Source organism: Salmo salar, chromosome 05 (genome assembly GCF_965601325.2).
Source record: "Salmo salar chromosome 05, fSalSal1, whole genome shotgun sequence".
Taxonomy (NCBI): domain Eukaryota; kingdom Metazoa; phylum Chordata; class Actinopteri; order Salmoniformes; family Salmonidae; genus Salmo; species Salmo salar.
Genome location: NC_138295.1, coordinates 51,199,871 through 51,219,361, shown reverse-complemented (window position 1 = coordinate 51,219,361; position 19,491 = coordinate 51,199,871). Strand labels below are relative to the sequence as shown.

General features: G+C 41.9%; 1 protein-coding gene across 6 annotated transcripts; it reads left to right on the top strand.

Moving 5' to 3' along the window:
* The first annotated feature begins 39 nt into the window (after nt 1–39).
* Nucleotides 40–11,158, top strand: LOC106605052 (dual specificity protein kinase Ttk). 6 transcript variants are annotated; one of them, XM_014200301.3, is made up of 25 exons: nt 40–190; nt 569–661; nt 2,197–2,419; nt 2,958–3,064; nt 3,563–3,706; nt 4,096–4,207; nt 4,334–4,418; nt 4,950–5,056; nt 5,144–5,225; nt 5,417–5,525; nt 5,718–5,940; nt 6,055–6,161; nt 6,280–6,423; nt 6,626–6,792; nt 7,019–7,158; nt 7,617–7,749; nt 7,947–8,039; nt 8,267–8,424; nt 9,163–9,314; nt 9,454–9,578; nt 9,688–9,762; nt 9,885–10,061; nt 10,163–10,262; nt 10,397–10,482; nt 10,569–11,158. In XM_014200301.3, exons 2-25 carry the CDS (start codon nt 571–573, stop codon nt 10,653–10,655), a joined length of 3,027 nt encoding a protein of 1,008 aa, XP_014055776.3. In that variant the 5' UTR covers nt 40–190; nt 569–570; the 3' UTR covers nt 10,656–11,158. The 6 variants fall into 6 exon arrangements, with proteins under 6 accessions (XP_014055776.3, XP_014055782.3, XP_014055775.3 ...); XM_014200300.3 differs by lacking the exon at nt 40–190 and having other exon boundaries at nt 279–661; XM_014200307.3 differs by lacking the exons at nt 569–661; nt 2,197–2,419; nt 2,958–3,064 and having other exon boundaries at nt 44–190.
* Nucleotides 11,159–19,491: the final 8,333 nt, after the last annotated feature.

The window sequence follows — 19,491 nt, the reverse complement described above, 5'->3', positions numbered from 1 at the left end:
TTTTCATCGAAGTGAGAGGAGTATTTCGAATATTTGGGGGCGTAGTCAACCATACAAACTGACCAATGAGCTGACGAAGTAATTGGAAGTGGTGATTTTTAAACTAAGTGTGTTATAAACAGACCGACGTTTTTATTTTTTTTTGCAGTGAAGTATAATTATTTCACGTGAAAGTACATTTTTAGAAAAGGTGAGATTTGTTTTAATCTAATGTACGGTGTAAAAAAAAGTGATTTGGATTGCTTTATAGCTTTGTTTCCTTGCACGTCTTTGTGCTCCGCCACGACCCGTAGTTAACGTGCTAGAGATAACGTTATTAGCTAAGCTAGCTTTGCTTTGGCTAGACAATATGCATATGATTAGATACCTAAGGACGTTAACTTAGCTACACATATCCCAACGAGCTGGTTATTAACATCAGGGTCCGTTTTCTGCTTGTTGATTCACACGTCAGAAGTATATATCGCACTATAGCGTAGATGTCATATTTGTGTGTATAGATAGCTAGGCTTACAGTTAGTAACGTTAGCTGCCTCAACATATTAGCTACATTGTCTACATTCTGCAGAGATGTTGGAGGAGGAGCATACAGACAGACAGCACCAACTTGCCATGTTGTGTCAGAAACTCGACCGAATTAAAACAAGATATCTAATCGAAGGTAATAACTCGATTTCATTCGTCCATGGCAAAATGCGTCATATATTGTACATAATGATATGCCCGTATATAAGACCACTGAGTTTGCAAATACAGTACCAGTCAAAAGTTTCAACACCTACTAATTCCAGGGTTTTTCTTTGTTTTACTATTTTCTACATTGTAGAATAATAGTGAAGACAAACTATGAAATCACACATGGAATCATGTAGTAACCAAACAAAGAGTTAAACAAATTTAAAATGTAATATTTGAGATTCTTTGAAGTAGCCACCCTTTGCCTTGATGACAGCTTTTTGTACCTTCTTGGCATTATCTCAACCAGCTTCATGAGGTAGTCACCTGGAATTCAATTAACAGGTGTTCCTTGTTAAGTTAATTTGTTGTATTGCATTCCTTAATGCGTTTGAGCCAATCAGTTGTGTTGTGACAAGTCAATGTGGAACATTTCAAGAACTTTGAAAGTTTCTTCAAGTGTAGTAGCAAAAAACATCAAGCTCTATGATGAAACTGGCTCATGAGGACCACCACAGGAAAGGAAGACCCCGAGTTACCTCTGCTGCAGAGGATAAGTTCATTAGAGTTAACTGCACCTCGGATCACAGCCCAAATAATACTTTACAGCGTTCAAGTAACAGACCCATCTCAACATCAACTGTACAGAGGAGACTGCGTGAATCAGGCCTTCATGGTCGAATTGCTGTGAAGAAACCACTACTAAAGGATACCAATAATAAGAGACTTGCTAGGGCCAAGAAACACGAGCACTGGACATTTAGACCGCTGGAAATCTGTCTTTTGGTCTGATGAGTCCAAATTTTTGATTTTTGGTTCCATCTGCTGTGTCTTTGTGAGACACAGAGTAGGTGAACGAATTATCTCTGCATGTGTGGTTCCCACTGTGAATTATGGAGGAGGTGGTGTGGGGGTGCTTTGCTGATGACACTGATTTATTTAGAATAACCAGCATGGCTACCACAGTATTCTGCAGTGATACGCCATCCCATCTGGTTTGCTCTTAGTAGGACAATCATTTGTTTTTCAACAGGACAATGACCCAACACACCTACAGGCTGTGTAAGGGCTATTTGACCAAGAAGGAGAGTGATGGAGTGCTGCATCAGATGACCTGGCCTCCACAATTATCCGACCTCAACCCAATTCAATGGTTTGGGATGAGTTGGACTGCAGAGTGAAGGAAAAGCAGCCAACAAGTGCTCAGCATATGTGGGAACTTCTTCAAGTCTGTTAGAAAAGCATTCCTCATGAAGCTGGTTGTGAGAATGCCAAGAGTGTGCAAAGCTGTCATCAAGGCAAAGGGTGGCTACTTTGAAGAATATAAAATATTTTGATTGCTCAACACTTTTGGTTACTACATGATTCCATATGTGTTATTTCATAGTTTTGATGTCTTCACTATTATTCTACAATATAGTACAAATAAAGAGAACCCGGTGAATAACTAGGTGTGTCAACTTTTGACTGGTACTGTAAATGGTCACCCACTGTCTTTTTTTCCCTCGCATTTTCATGCAGATGACACTGATAATATCAACCAGGCCATTGGCTCAAATTCCCCTGAAACGTGTCTCGCATATCTGATGGACTTAGAGAAGAAAAGAGACCCTCACTTGGATCCTAGTCATCTCAAAAAGCTTACAGACTTCTATACCCGTGTATTCTCAACTATGCCACTGGGAAAACACTGCCAAAATGAGAGCTATGCCAGAATGCTGGTCAGATTTGCAGAGCTGAATGTGTGAGTGAACCATGATCATACTTTTCCATGAGAGGGTTGAGCCTTGTTTTGCAACATGTTCCTCTGTTGATTGTACTTTAGCTACATCAGTTAAAAATACAATGTGTGGGGTGTATTAATAATATTTAAAGTGGCAATCTGGGATTCGGGAAAACAACAAAGTGGGCACCCTGACACTTTTGTTAGCAGCTGAGGGATGAGGTTAGAGAAATTTAACCTCTCAAATTCATGGATGCAAGGACTGACCATCCATGAGTTCAAAATCATAGTTTTATCCATGTTTTGAAACTATTCAGTCTTTGTTTACAATTACATGGTTTACAAATAAGTTTAGATGTTGGGTTCTGATGGATTACGACAGTTGAACTAAGCTCATGAGAAATGTATACTAGTAAATGTATTTTCTTCCAAACATCAATGGCTAATTTCCTAGTTTAAATCAAAAAATGGATGTGCCAATCCCAGATTGCCCCTTTGAAAATAGATATTTTTGGTATTTAGTTTAGTTCTGTCAAATGAGTCCTTTAATATCTTTCAGAATCCAAGACACCAATGGGGCAGAGGGCAACTTCAATGTTGCGACTACACACTGCCAGGATTTCGCTTTTGTCCACATTGCACATGCTCAGTTTGAACTGTCTCAAGGTAGAGAGATGCACAATAATCTTAGGTTTGACTAGCGTTGATGATTTATACACACAGACGGCACAATTTGGGTTATTTACTAAGCTTTAGCTCCATGGATTTACCAGCTTTCTCATATGGATAAATACTCAGACACCCATAGCACCTATTGTATCTCTAACATCTTATTTATTTACTGACGACACATGCATCAGTCCAATCTGTGAAGGTCACATTCAGAAACTCCATACTGCTGCAGGAAAGTATTATTGGTAGGTAGCCTAGTGGTTAGAGCGTTGGGCCAGTAACCGAAAGGTTGCTAGATCGAATGCCCGAACTGACAAGGTAAAAATCTGTCATTCTGCCCCTGAACAAGGCATTTAACCCACTGTTCCCCGGTAGGCTGTCATTGTAAATAAGAATTTGTTCTTAATTGACTTGCCTAGTTAAATAAAATAAAAAATCTAGTCAGATTTTATTTTTTATAATATATATTATTTTACTCCCCCATCTCAAAAGGCAACACAAAGAAAAGTACTTGGATACTTCAGAGGGCCATTGAACTGAATGCCAAACCCAACGACCTGCTGGAGGCTGCTATGCAGAACTTGACTTTGGGCAAAGCAGAACTTCTTTCCTCTGAGGATAAGGAAAATGTACCAGGTTTGTTTTTATGTCCAATTTCCAATCCCATTTGAGATCCGTATTAACCTGAAGCCCATCGGGGCGGCAGGTAGCCTAGTGGTTAGAGTGTTGGGCCAGTAACCGAAAGGTTGCTAGATCCAATGCCCGAACTGACAAGGTAAAAATCTGTCATTCTGCCCCTGAACAAGGCATTTAACCCACTGTTCCCCGGTAGGCTGTAATTGAAAATAAGAATTTGTTCTTAACTGACTTGCCTAGTTTAATAAAGGTATGAAATGGTATAATACATAACCATGTTTCTTCAGCCTAGATTTTTTTTAATGCAATCACAGCTTTTATGCTACTTTAGTGTACTAGTACTGTATATAAATTGTCTTATTGTTTTGTCAAAACTATTTTTCTTTCAGTCTCAACTTACAATACACATGGTTCTGCGAAAAATGGAACAGAATTTCGCAAAGTCTGGAGAAACTCCGACGGTACAGGCGACTTGCAGCTTTCCAGTATTTTTTCTTCAGGGTAAAAGAAGTGTTTTGTTTTTTACAGTGCCAAGTTCTCACACCAAGCTTCTCTCTTTGTTTTGCTTTACATTCTTCTATTCTGTCTCGTGAAAAACAATTGACACTGGTCTTCTCATTCTCTTAGAACAGTGGAACCACGGAATGGACCCCAAGAGGACGAGGTTCCAGCTTGGAGGTCTGGGTCTCAACGAAAGAGAGCCGTTGGCATGGTTAGTTTTTATTAGTAGTAGTGTTGGGGTGGGGGGGGGGTGGTGGTAATTGATACAGTTACATATTGCAATATTATTCTGGACAATATTGTATAGATACTTTGACAAGTATAGATTTGGTTTTTGTTAGGTAGCATTAGCTAGCGCTAGTTGGCTGTACCTGCGGCAAAACTCAGATACTTTTCATCCTATAACTTGTTCTCCATATTATTTTTTTAAATAGTGAGCTAACATCTTCTCAGCCCTTTTTTTTCATGACTGATCAAAACTTGTTTTTTATTATGGCTCTCTCTTGTCTCTGCAGCAGACATATAGTGAGCGTTATGTTTGGGACATCAAATCGCAATTAAATCACAGTACCAAATCACAATACATATAGAATCGTGAGAATTGCAATATATATCGTATCGGTACCTAAGTATTGTGAGAATATCATATCGTGAGGTTCCTGGCAATTCCCACCCCTAAGTCGTTTTTCCATCACTTCTCTGGTTTTAAATAATATCCTGTTCTTTATTATCCTGCCTCTAGCCAGGGAGAGAGAGCAGTGCACTACAGGCAATCTCAGAAATGGATGATGATGACCGTGATGGAAGACAAGTGAAGAGGGAGGCTCCCATCTCAAGTAGCTTGTCCAGGTAAGCATTTTTTACCGATGTCAAGGGACCACTACCAGAACACACAGGATTACAAAGCCTAAACTGATGAATGTAACTTTGTTTTAGGCAAACTTCTGGTTCAAGTGCGACGTTTACCTTGTCCTTGGCCAAGAAGCGTGTTGAAGATGGGGACTTCTTCAATCTTAAGGTTTGTGAATGAAAATCCCCACCTTTCAGTTGTAATTGTAGATTGTGTAAGAATTTTCTAGTGCCCGGGCCCAACTGTTTACAATTATATACAATATCATGCAGAGCATAGTAAAGTGATATCTTACATAATCTTATTTTAAAGACAGATGTTGATTGGGCAGTCATATCATTGTTGATTTGTTCTCTCAGACACCTATCATTAGTCCTGAGCCACGCCCATGGAAGGACATGGGAATTGTTGACTCCACCACTACACTACTTCACAGGCAAGATAGGAGAGATGCCACTAGGATGGAAGGTATGTACCTTTACATTGAAGTGAAACCATTTTGGCCTAGTTGTTGACGGTGCAAAAAGCATGTTTAGTGAGAAGCATTAGTTGGCGCACACCGACATATTCATAGAGGTGCTCACTAACAGAATGGTAAACTTGGGAAAAAATGTATTCTCACTCATATCAAGTTTATGTTCTCTGCTGTTCCAATGGTAGATAGCACTGACAATATAAACCAGATAATCGGTTCCAACTCCCCTGAGGCTTGCTGGATGTATCTGACCAAGCTGGAGAAGAGGGGCAATCCTCAGACAGACACCAACCTTCTCCTAAAGCTGAAGGACTGCTATTCCAGAGTCTTCTCCAGACTGCCATTGAGAATGTACAGCAACAGTGAGAGCTATGCCAAGATGCTGGTCCGATATGCTGAACTCAAAGGGTGAGTGTACTTCAGGATGTTTTTGGAGATTAAAAAAGAAAACTGCATATATTCACATGCGTTATCCAGTGTTCTAGAATTGGTTTGATGGCTGTATAAAAATGTTCTCCGTAGCATTGATGACCCAGACGATGCTCGGGACAACTTCATCGTTGCGAGATCCAACTGCAAAGGCTTTGCCTTTGTGCACATAGCACATGCTCAGTTTGAGGTTGCTCGAGGTAGATTGCCCTTTTTTTATTTTAATTTTACATAAACGATTGTGCATAATATATGGTTTAGACACTGAACATTTATATTTTGATACTGAAGAGATTTTTGTTCATATTCTTCCAAAAGGTCAGGTCAAGAAAGGCACGTCAATACTACAGAAAGCCCTTCAGGTGAACGCAAAGCCCACTGAACTAATTGAGACTGCAATGCAGAAACTAAAAGTCGGGAATTACCAGTTTCTCCCCGCAGAAGACCAAGAGAGTCTCCCAGGTAGGTTTCATTTAAATTTTGTAAAATATGCTGTATGTCTTGGTGGTGTTCATTAGGGCATGGAATGGAAAACGTAGTCCTTCTCTGTTTTCTCCTGTTTGGTACCTAATGAACATGACATCTGTTCATCCTGACTACAAAGTGATAACGGCTGATGTAAGTTTTAGTTGAATAGATTCCTTATGTGTGTTTCTTTTTTTAGAGCCAGTGTCTCACGCGTCATTGAGTCTGTCAAACTATGGTAGAGAGAGGGAGCCGGAGATTCCCGCCCGTTTACCTCTGAGCCAGACACAGCCCATACCCTCTAGTATGGAGCTGTCTTCAGGGTGGAAAATACCAGCCCACGTCAGCAGAGTTGTGTCTCCAGAGGTTTGGCTTGCTATTTTATTTTTGGGGTTACAACTGTGTTATCAACATAAAGGTGCTGGCATCAAACTCCAATTTAGTTTGTTCATTCTCATGACTGAGTTAAAACCACATTTCTGTCTCTTTTTTGCGTCTGTTTTGACACTCCTAACACTTATATTTTTGTTTTCTTTTGGGTTCTTCTATTTTAACCTCCTGAGTTTAACTTTGTGTGTTTTGTCGTCATCAGGAGAAGCACACCCCTCCTGATTTCACACCCATTCCACGTCTGGTGGACTCTCTACCCACCCCATCCCTTCCTCTCCCATCCAGACTCAACCCACCCGTCGACTGCCAGATGCCCAACTACAAAGACACCAGGGCCAACAGGTGAGGGGGCTGGACAGGACATGTATCTAACATGGCAGCTCTTGTACAATGATCCTACTCACCATAATCTAATGATTCTATTTCAGCTCTTGAGATATTAGGAAATGGTATTGTCAGTGTTGGGGAAGCTAATCTGAAAAGATGGTTTATCACACTACCAATTACTTCCCATTGCAAGAAGTTGATCTACAGTAAAGCTGCCCTCAAGAAAAATATAGTTGAACTTAAGTTACTTTGAGAACTACCTCGTGAAAAAATTATCATATTTAAATCTGAAGTGTCATAATGCAAATTTAAGACTGTCATCCATACTGTGACGTGGCGTAAGTAACAGTCACGGCAGACAGTGTAGTGAGATCTGTGAGTGCGTTTAGTCTTGGAATCCAGAGGAAAGATGGGAAGCAGTGATGCAAAAAAACAGGACTTTCTTTGACATTTGAATTCCCCTTTCCTCACAGTTACGTTACCCCTGGGATCAAGAGGAACCCCCCATATGCGGCCCCTCTCTCAGCAGCCCATAAAGCCGGCCCTGCCCAGCAGCAGCCGTGCACCCCCCTCAGCCAGGCGTCCTATGCCCAACAGACCCACCAGGTAAACCACAAACGCCATCCATGGGATTTCCCTGATCACTTGACCTGAACAGGCAAAACGCAGTCAGGTCAGGAGGAACTAAGTCATGGCCCTAGTTATGTTCTCTATTTGTGAGTTTGTTGTTTAAATTCTAGACCTATGTCAAATGAAATGTGAACTCTATGGTTGAATGACTCTGCACTTGTCTGTTACTTCAGGGTTCTGCAGCTGCTCTCTCGAACAAGTCCATCATGATAAAGGGCAAACGGTTCCTCGTCCTGAAGATGATTGGTCGAGGTGGATCCAGTAAGGTAGGGGCTAGTTGTCTTGTTCATTAGGGCACAATGTAACATAAGCTCTCATAACATTGTGCAACGGAAAACAAAAAACAGACTTACTTTTTGGACAATTTAAGATGGTTCTTCCCTGTTTCAATTTGTTTGAAACCGGAAGATACCAGGGAAGTACTACAGGTGGTTTTATGGCCAATTTGATGTTTTTTCAGCTGGTTTGATGGTAGGTTCTCTTGTCTTTTCAGGTGTACCAGGTTCTGGACCAACGTAATCAGCTGTTTGCTGTGAAGTATGTGAACCTGGAGGAGGCTGATGCCCAGACAGTGGAGAGCTACAAGAACGAGATAGAGCATCTCAATCGCCTGCAGCAGTACAGTGATCAGATCATCAAGCTGTATGATTAGTGAGTGTTCATTACTCTGACTTATTCAGCTAGGGTCTAGTATTATATTTATTTGATCAAAATACATACACATCCAAAACATAACAAAAACTTGTGGTACTGGTACAAACATTAAAATAAAATACATAGTCTCATGCTCTACATTTAAAAAAAAGATGAAGGATAACACAATGTATTTCAAATGTTTTTGTTTGTTTGTTTTTATCCCATTTTTGTGATGTCCAATTGGTAGTTACGATCTTGTTTCATTGATCTTGTATCTACTCCCCAACGGGAGAGGCGAAGGTTGAGTCACGCGTCCTCCGAAACATGGCCCGCAAAGCTGCACTGCTTCTTAACACCTGCTCGTTTAACCTCTAAGCCAGCCGCACCAATGTGTCGGAGGAAACACAGTTCTACTGACGAGTGAAGTCAGTTTGCAGGCGCCCGCCCACCACAAGGAGTCGATAGAGCGCGATGAGCCAAGGAAAGCCCCCTGGCCAAACCCTCCCCTAACCTGGAAGATGCTGGGCCAATTGTGCGCTGCCCTATGGGACTCCCGGTCACGTCTGGCTGGGATCGATCCCCAGGCTGTAGTGACGCCTCAACAATGCGATGCGGTGCCTTAGACCGCTGTGCCACTCGGGAGTCCCCAACACAACATATTTTGATTGTGGTCCTCTGTTCCATCCCACTATACATGTCATGTGATTCCCAGTGAGCAGTGCTTTTTATCAGTCAAGTTCTCTTTTATTCCAGTGAAATAACCAACAGCTACATCTACATGCTGATGGAATGTGGTAACCTGGACCTCAGCACCTGGCTACGGAACCGTAAAACTGTCAACCCGCTGGAGAGGAAGTTATACTGGAAGAATATGCTGGAGGCAGTCCAGACCATCCACAAACATGGTTATTATCTCTCCATCTATCTTGAACTCTGTATCTCTCTTCATCAGTAACCCTTATGTTTTCTAAGTTCCTCATAGCCAAGCATTGCATTCTCTATAACAAGCCTTTTAACTTTCTTCTGTAACTTTTTTGTGTGTAGGTATTGTCCATAGTGATTTGAAGCCAGCCAATTTTGTGATTGTGAATGCCTCGCTGAAATTGATCGACTTTGGCATTGCAAACCGCATCCAGCCTGATGTGACAAGCATTATGAAAGATTCTCAAGTAAGAGCACAACCCCCTTCTCCAACTGTAGTTAATAATGTATGTATACATAACCAGAAGCTTTCCAAAATAAGGATATTGATCTTCAAGAAAAAAATCCTAAACACAGGTTGGGACCTTGAACTACATGCCCCCTGAAGCCATCAAAGACACTTCATCCCAGCCAGGGAAGGCAAGCTCTAAGGTGCGCTGATGTCCCTTCCTTCTTATCCAAAACAATTTATTTTTAATACATGCATATTCCATATGGACTCATTTATGCATGTTTAATGATGTATAATAAATCTCTGTTGATTTGATTAATAGATTAGTACTAAAGGTGATGTGTGGTCCCTTGGTTGCATCATGTACTGCATGACCTATGGGAAGACTCCATTCCAGACCATCACCAACCAGATCACCAAGCTACACGCCATCATTGACCCGACCCATGAGATAGATTTCCCTGACATTGCAGAGAAGGATCTGCTAGATGTGTTGAAGGTGAGTGATTCCATTCATTCTGCTATGTATTGGCTTTTTGGTTGAGTGTGAATGACATGGATAAATGGTATCTGGTGGGATATGTTTTTTTCTACCACCAGAGGTGCTTGGTACGAAACCCAAGAGATCGGATTTCCATCGCGGAGCTGCTGGAGCATTCATACCTAAAGCTTCAGTCTCAGCAACAGTCACCTGTGCCAGGTACATAAATGTGCACACATTATGCATATTTATACCTCATACCTGCCATAATACCAAGTGTTTTTATTTATTTTTAAATAAGAAAAACGAATTGCACCAACTTTCACTTTGTCTTCCTCTCTATCTCCATTCAGCACCTCCTGACAATAACGATCTGAAGAGGATCCTCAACGAGCTCGCTGCCTTACAGTCTCCCAACAGCATTGCCAGGGCTGCTAATGTAAGCATAACAATGTGGAATTTCCCATAATTATTGTCTTATCGTCGTTTGCTTTAACTGACTGGCGTCTTCTCTGCAATCGACAGAACTTGGCGAAAATGTGCAACAGTGGTCGGAAACTGGAAGCTGCAGGGTGTGTAAAGTCATCCAGCCAGCTCAACTGGAAGATGTAGCGGTCAGCAGATGGGACTCCATTCCTAGCCTAAGTCGAGCTTTACCCAATAGAGGCACTGCCCATGCCATGCTCCAGCACAACCCGAAAAATACATCCTGTTTGGCAGTACACTGGCCCTGTCTGAATACTTTGAAAATGTATCCTTACTTCCTTCCCCTTTTTTAAAGTAATCACTGATCTGGAATGGTGAAAGCTATGAAATGGAACCTTTGCTTTTATTCTATCCAAGTATGTTAGATCAGTGATAACACTGAGGATGGGAGGAAAGAAGGAAGCATTTTAACTGTTTTTACGCAGGGTCCATAAATGCTCTACCATCTCCATGTCTTATTCTCTCATGTCTTCATGACTTCCCCTTGCTCGCATCTTGAAGGATATGAATCTACACTTTTTTTCTTTTTAAGATGGACACTTTTGTGTTTCTTTACTTTGCACATTTTACTGTACTCTCAAACATGTAATTACAAAAAAAATGCTCAACAAATGAACTAGCTAACTGTATTATTGATGTTTTATTTCTTTCAGCTGTCCATTTTCTGTTGTGTGTATGAAGTCAGAAGTTTACATACACCTTAGCCAAATGCATTTAAACTCAGTTTTTCACAATTCCTGACATTTAATCCTAGTAAAAATTCCCTGTCTTAGGTCAGTTAGCATCACCACTTTATTTTAAGAATGTGAAATGTCAGAATAATAGTAGGAGGAATGATTTATTTCAGCTTTCATATCTTTCATCACATTCCCAGTGGGTCAGAAGTTTACATACTCATTGAGTGTATTTGGTAGCACTGCCTTCAAATTGTTTAACTTGGGTAAAACATTTCAGGTAGCCTTCCACAAGCTTCCCACAATAAGTTGGGTGAATTTTGGCCCATTCCTCCTGACAGCTGGTGTAACTGAGTCAGGTTTGTAGGCCTCCTTGATCGCACACACTTTTCAGTTCTGCCCACAAATTTTCTATAGGATTGAGGTCAGGGCTTTGAGATGGCCACTCCAATACCTTGACTTTGTTGTCCTTAAGCTATTTTGCCACAACTTTGGAAGTATGGTTGTCGTCATTGTCCATTTGGAAGACCCATTTGTGACCAAGCTTTAACTTCCTGACTGATGTCGTCAAATGTTGCTTCAATATTTCCACATAATTTTCCTTGCCATCTATTTTGTGAAGTGCACCAGTCCCTCCTGCAGCAAAGCACCCCCACAACATGATGCTGCCACCCCCGTGCTTCGGGGTTGGGATGGTGTTCTTCGACTTGCAAGCCTCCCTCTTTTTCCTCCAAACATAACAATGGTTATTATGGCAAAACAGTTCTATTTTTGTTTTATCAGACCAGAGGACATTTCTCCAAAAAAGTACATTCTTTGTCCCCATGTGCAGTTGCAAACCGTAGTCATCTCTAGGAGACAGAACGTGTCTTCTTCCTGAGCGGTATGACGGCTGCATGGTCCCATGGTGTTTACACTTGCATACTATTGTTTGTACAGATGAATGTGGTACCTTCAGGCGTTTGGAAATGGCTCCCAACGATGAGTAAGACTTGTGGAGGTATACAATTTTTGGTTGGCTGATTTCTTTTGATTTTCCCATGATGTCAAGCAAAGAGGCACTGAGTTTGAAGGTAGGCCTTGAAATACATCCACAGGTACACCTCCAATTGACTCAAATGATGTCAATTAGCCTATCAGAAGCTTCTAAAGCCAGGACATCATTTTCTGGAATTTTCCAAGCTGTTTAAAGGATCATTCGACTTAGTGGATGTAAACTTCTGACCCACTGCATTTGTGGTACGTTGAATTATAAGTGAAATAATCTCTGTAAACAATTGTTGGAAAAAATGACTTGTCATGCACAAAGTAGATGTCTTAACCGACTTGCCAAAACTAGTTTGTTAACAAAACAGTTGTGTAGTGGTTGAAAAATGAGTTTTAATGACTCCAACCTAAGTGTATGTAAACTTTTGACTTCAACTGTATTTGTGTATGTAATAATATATATATACACTGCTCAAAAAAATAAAGGGAACACTTAAACAACACAATGTAACTCCAAGTCAATGACACTTCTGTGAAATCAAAATGTCCACTTAGGAAGCAACACTGATTGACAATAAATTTCACATGCTGTTGTGCAAATGGAATAGACAACAGGTGGAAATTATAGGCAATTAGCAAGACAGCCCCAATAAAGGAGTGTTTCTGCAGGTGGTGACCACAGACCACTTCTCAGTTCCTATGCTTCCTGGCTGATGTTTTGGTCACTTTTGAATGCTGGTGGTGCTTTCACTCTAGTGGTAGCATGAGACGGAGTCTACAACCCACACAAGTGGCTCAGGTAGTGCAGCTCATCCAGGATGGCACATCAATGCGAGCTGTGGCAAGAAGGTTTGCTGTGTCTGTCAGCGTAGTGTCCAGAGCATGGAGGCGCTACCAGGAGACAGGCCAGTACATCAGGAGACGTGGAGGAGGCCGTAGGAGGGCAACAACCCAGCAGCAGGACCGTTACCTCCGCCTTTGTGCAAGGAGGAGCAGGAGGAGCACTGCCAGAGCCCTGCAAAATGACCTCCAGCAGGCCACAAATGTGCATGTGTCTGCTCAAACGGTCAGAAACAGACTCCATGAGGGCCCGACATCCACAGGTGGGGGTTGTGCTTACAGCCCAACACCGTGCAGGACGTTTGGCATTTGCCAGAGAACACCAAGATTGGCAAATTCGCCACTGGCGCCCTGTGCTCTTCACAGATGAAAGCAGGTTCACACTGAGCACATGTGACAGAGTCTGGAGATGCCGTGGAGAACGTTCTGCTGCCTGCAACATCCTCCAGCATGACCGGTTTGGCGGTGGGTCAGTCATGGTGTGGGGTGGCATTTCTTTGGGAACACTTAAACAACACATAAACAAAGGGAACACTTAAACAACACATCCTAGATCTGAATGAAAGAAATAATCTTATTAAATACTTTTTTCTTTACATAGTTGAATGTGCTGACAACAAAATCACACAAAAATAATCAATGGAAATCCAATTTATCAACCCATGGAGGTCTGGATTTGGAGTCACACTCAAAATGAAAGTGGAAAACCACACTACAGGCTGATCCAACTTTGATGTAATGTCCTTAAAAGAAGTCAAAATGAGGCTCAGTAGTGTGTGTGGCCTCCACGTGCCTGTATGACCTCCCTACAACACCTGGGCATGCTCCTGATGAGGTGGCGGATGGTCTCCTGAAGGATCTCCTCCCAGACCTGGACTAAAGCATCCGCCAACTCCTGGACAGTCTGTGGTGCAACGTGGCGTTGGTGGATGGAGCGAGACATGATGTCCCAGATGTGCTCAATTGGATTCAGGTCTGGGGAACGGGCGGGCCAGTCCATAGCATCAATGCCTTCCTCTTGCAGGAACTGCTGACACACTCCAGCCACATGAGGTCTAGCATTGTCTTGCATTAGGAGGAACCCAGGGCCAACCGCACCAGCATATGGTCTCACAAGTGGTCTGAGGATCTCATCTCGGTACCTAATGGCAGTCAGGCTACCTCTGGCGAGCACATGGAGGGCTGTGCGGCCCCCCAAAGAAATGCCACCCCACACCATGACTGACCCACCGCCAAACCGGTCATGCTGGAGGATGTTGCAGGCAGCAGAACGTTCTCCACGGCGTCTCCATTCTCTGTCACGTCTGTGACGTGCTCAGTGTGAACCTGCTTTCATCTGTGAAGAGCACAGGGCGCCAGTGGCGAATTTGCCAATCTTGGTGTTCTCTGGAAAATGCCAAACGTCCTGCACGGTGTTGGGCTGTAAGCACAACCCCCACCTGTGGACGTCGGGCCCTCATACCACCCTCATGGAGTCTGTTTCTGACCGTTTGAGCAGACACATGCACATTTGTGGCCTGCTGGAGGTCATTTTGCAGGGCTCTGGCAGTGCTCCTCCTGCTCCTCCTTGCACAAAGGCGGAGGTAGCGGTCCTGCTGCTGGGTTGTTGCCCTCCTACGGCCTCCTCCACGTCTCCTGATGTACTGGCCTGTCTCCTGGTAGCGCCTCCATGCTCTGGACACTACGCTGACAGACACAGCAGACCTTCTTGCCACAGCTCGCATTGATGTGCCATCCTGGATGAGCTGCACTACCTGAGCCACTTGTGTGGGTTGTAGACTCCGTCTCATGCTACCACTAGAGTGAAAGCACCGCCAGCATTCAAAAGTGACCAAAACATCAGCCAGGAAGCATAGGAACTGAGAAGTGGTCTGTGGTCCCCACCTGCAGAACCACTCCTTTATTGGGGGTGTCTTGCTAATTGCCTATAATTTCCACCTGTTGTCTATTCCATTTGCACAACAGCATGTGAAATTTATTGTCAATCAGTGTTGCTTCCTAAGTGGACAGTTTGATTTCACAGAAGTGTGATTGACTTGGAGTTACATTGTGTTGTTTAAGTGTTCCCTTTATTTTTTTGAGCAGTATATTTTATTTGGCAGATGCCTTTCAGGACACTCAATACATTTTATTTGGCAGATGCCTTTCAGGACACTCAAGGACATCTTACATAAAATCTGGTACTGTAAATTACATCTATTTCATTTAGGTCTATGTAATGAATTTTAATTTTGCTTTATTATTTACAGGGAAAATACAATAACACAATAACACTATCAGCTTATTTTTAGAATAATGGCCATGTTCTGACATGTGTCACTTCGCACTTATATCATCAGCAGTGAACAGTAGCTATTGCTGTGTCGGCTACACATCTTTAGCTAGCTAGGCTCACAAGGCTAGCAAAAACAATTTTTTCAAGAGGCAGTGTATAGAAGATGATGTTGGAGCATGTGTCAAGTCATTTGATATCAGTGATTTTGCCATGAAGGGCCTCCAGTCCCCCTCTATATCAATCACTGATTGCACTGATCTCATCAAGGGCCTTAAAGACAGTTTTCAGTACATTCAGAGGCAATGATCAGCACTACAATGCTGTTTTTATTCAGCACTTTTAGAAATCATGAAATACTCTTCTCCACTTCGACTCGCACTCCCTCGGCTGAGAAATGATCATCAGTCCAGTGAAATAAAACAAGTTATTTCAGTTTATGCTCTGATGTGCCTCACAGGTAATAGGCTAAAACAACTGACCTATTACCAGTGTTTTCATATTGCCTAGTTTGAGACTTAAGTTTTGAAATATAAGGGACTCTACATTATATTAAGGGGAAGGCCTACATTAAGAAAATCAGACCTCTTATTGCAATTGAAAATAGACAAATGCATGAAACAATATTTCCAGTCAATGTAAATAGCTCATAATTTGTAATGTAATTTACATTCATTTGGAATATAATTTAATTGGAAATATCTTTGCCCTGTGCTTTTCCACCAATGCACTACAGTTAGGCCCTATAGGCTATTGATCATTTAATTGATATCACACAATACATCGTTGGTGCACTTGATCTCTTGCGCCCAGCAGACAATTGCACTCGGCTTGCATTTTGATTCATAAGGTGATCTCCACTAAGAAGTGGTTGATGACCACTGTTCTAGTGTATATAGGCTGTGGCCTATTATTATTTATAAACTGGGTAGTTTGAGCCCTAAATGCTGATTGGCTAACAGCTGTGGTATATCAGACCGTATTCCACGGGTATGACAAAGCATTTATTTTTACTGCTCTAATTAGGTTAGTGGCCAGATTATTATAGCAATAAGGCATCTCGGGGTTTTGTGGTATATGTCCAATATACCACGGCTAAGGGCAGTATCCACGTACTCCGCGTTGCGTCGTGACAAGAACAGCCCTTAGCCATAGTATATTGGCCGTATACCCTCGTGCCTTGTTGCTTAAGTGTATTAGCATACTGTTAGGTTATTATCTAAGTTTTATTTTATGGTGTTTTAATATGCAGCATGTAACCTAATACAAAGCTGATCTAATTTGATTGGCCTCCTTGCCAGTGGTTAACACTAGAAAAGCCTGCCCTCTCTGGATCCACCTTTCGGGCTAATGATGTGTCTTTTGAAAGTCAACATGCTAGCTGTCTAATAAACACAGTGCATTCGGAATATATTCAGACCCCTTGACCTTTTCAACATTTTGTTATGTTTTTTAACATTTTGTTCAATTCCCCTCATCAATCTACACACAATACTCCATAATGACAAAGCATAAACGGGTTTTTAGAAACTTTTGCAAATGTGTATATATATATAAAGAAATATCACATTTACATAAGTATTCAGACCCTTACTCAGAACTTTGTTGATGAACCTTTGGCAGCAATTACAACCTCGAGTCTTCTTGGGTATGACGCTACAAGCTTGGCACACCAGTATTTAGGGAGTTTCTCCCATTCTTCTCTGCAGATCCCCTCAAGCTCTGTCAGGTTTGATTGGGAGCGTCGCTGCACAGCTATTTTCAGGTCTCTCCAGAGATGTTCGAACGGGTTCAAGTCCGGGCTCTGGCTGGGCAACTCAAGGGCATTCAAGCTACGCATGCCTTGTCTTAGCTGTGTGTTTAGGGTCGTTGTCCTATTGGAAGGTAAACCTTCACCCCAGTCTGAGGTCCTGAACACTCTGGAGCAGGTTTTCATCAAGGATCTCTCTGCACTTTGCTCAGTTCATCTTTCTCTTGACCTTTACTAGTCTCCCACTCCATGCCGCTGAAAAACATCCCCACAGCATGATGCTGCCACCGCCATGATTCACCGTAGGGATGATGCCAGGTTTCCACCAGACATGACGCTTGGCATTCAGGCCAAAGAGTTCAATCTTGATTTCATCAGACCAGAGAATTTAGGTTTTCATGGTCTGAGAGTCCTTTAGGTGCCTTTTGGCAAACTCCAAGTGGGCTGTCATGTGCCTTTTACTGAGGAGTGGCCTCTGTCTGGCCACTCTACCATAAAGGCCTGATTGGTGGAGTGCTGCAGAGATGGTTGTCCTTCTGGAAGGTTCTCCCATCTCCACAGAGGAACTCTGGAGCTCTGTCAGAGTGAACGTCGGGTTCTTGGTCACCTCCCTGACCATGGCCCTTCTCCCATGATTACTCAGTTTGGCCGGGCGGCCAGCTCTATGAAGAGTCTTGGTGGTTCCAAACTTCTTCCATTTAAGAATGATGGAGGCCACTGTGTTCTTGGGGACCTTCAATGCTGCAGAATCTTTTTGGTGCCCTTCCCCAGATCTGTGCCTCGACACAATCCTGTCTCGGAGCTCTCCGGACAATTACTTCAACCTCGTAGCTTGGTTTTTACTCTGACATGCACTGTCAACTGTGGGACCTTATATAGACAGGTGTGTGCCTTTCCAAATCATGCCAATCAATTGAATTTACTACAGGTGGACTCCAATCAAGCTGTAGAAACATATCAAGGATGAGCAATGCATACATGATCAATACATTTGCAAAAATGTCTAAAAACAGTTTTTTTTTGTCATTATGGGGTATTGTGTGTAGATTTATGAGGAAAATGTTTTAATTAATCCATAGCAAAATGTGGATAAAGTCAAGGGGTCTGAATACTTTCCGAATGCACTGTTAATTTCATATATGCTATCAGAGGAACAATAATTTGTTTGTGGTTATGAAGGTCTTAGGTAACGTTAGAATATGAAATTAAATGTATTTCAAAGAACACAATGGCGTTTTCATTAGTTTATGTAACTGAAGGCTATATGTATAAAAGAAAAGACACAAAAATACCATATTTAAGTGCGAAAATCCATTATATGAAAACACCATCACAAAGATCATTCATTATTCATTTGTTAAGGGCAGGTCTTAAGGAATAAATGTATGAATTTAAGAAAATGCATTGCAAAAGAACGGAACTGCATATTTGTCGTTTATTTAGAGTGTTGAGATTGCACACGGGGAACACATGTAATCGCAGCAATTCTTCCCCCCAAAAAGTAATATTTAAAACTACACCTCAAGGGGTCTTTTTTAAAATTTGAGACCAAATCTTTATTCATTTTTTCATTATCTTATTAAGGGAAGGGGGGGGGATACATGCACAATACACAAATTAATATAATAAAAAAAATGGCTTGCATCATAGAGCCAAAAATTAACAACACATTTAGTATGTAAAGAGAAGGGGAAAAAAGTGAGCCTCCACCCCAACCTGCTACTCCATTCCCCCAACCGCACCCATCCAGCATGTCTCCTTTCAATAACCCCCCCACCAGCAACTTGGGTTGCTTGTCAGTCCCACCCCCCCTCCCCAGAAAAACCCTCTCCATCACACCCCTTCCTGGTGGGACTAAAAGCAAAGAAAGTAAAAAATATGAAAATGCCAAGAGTGTGCAAAGCTGTCATCAAAGCAAAGGGTGGCTACCTTGAAGAATCTAAAATATATTTTGATTTGTTTAACAGTTTTTTGGTTACTACATGATTCCATATGTGTTATTTCATATGTCTTCACTATTATTCTACAATGAAGAAATAGTAAAAAGAAAGAAAAACACTTGAATAATTAGGTGTGTACAAACTTTTGACTGGCACTATATATATATATATATATATATATATATATATATATATATATATATATATAACCGATGTGAAATGGCTAGTTAGTTAGCAGTGGTGCGCGCTAATAGCGTTTCAATCAGTGACATCACTCGCTCTGAGACCTGAAGTGGTTGTTCCCCTTGCGTTGCAAGGGCCGCGGCTTTTGTGGCGCGATGGGTAACTATGCTTCTTGGGTGTCAGTTGTTGATGTGTGCAAGGGTTCCTGGTTCAAGCCCAGGTTGGGGTGAAGAGAGGGACGGAACCTACACTGTTACATATATATATATATATATATATATATATATATATATATATATACACACACACACACACG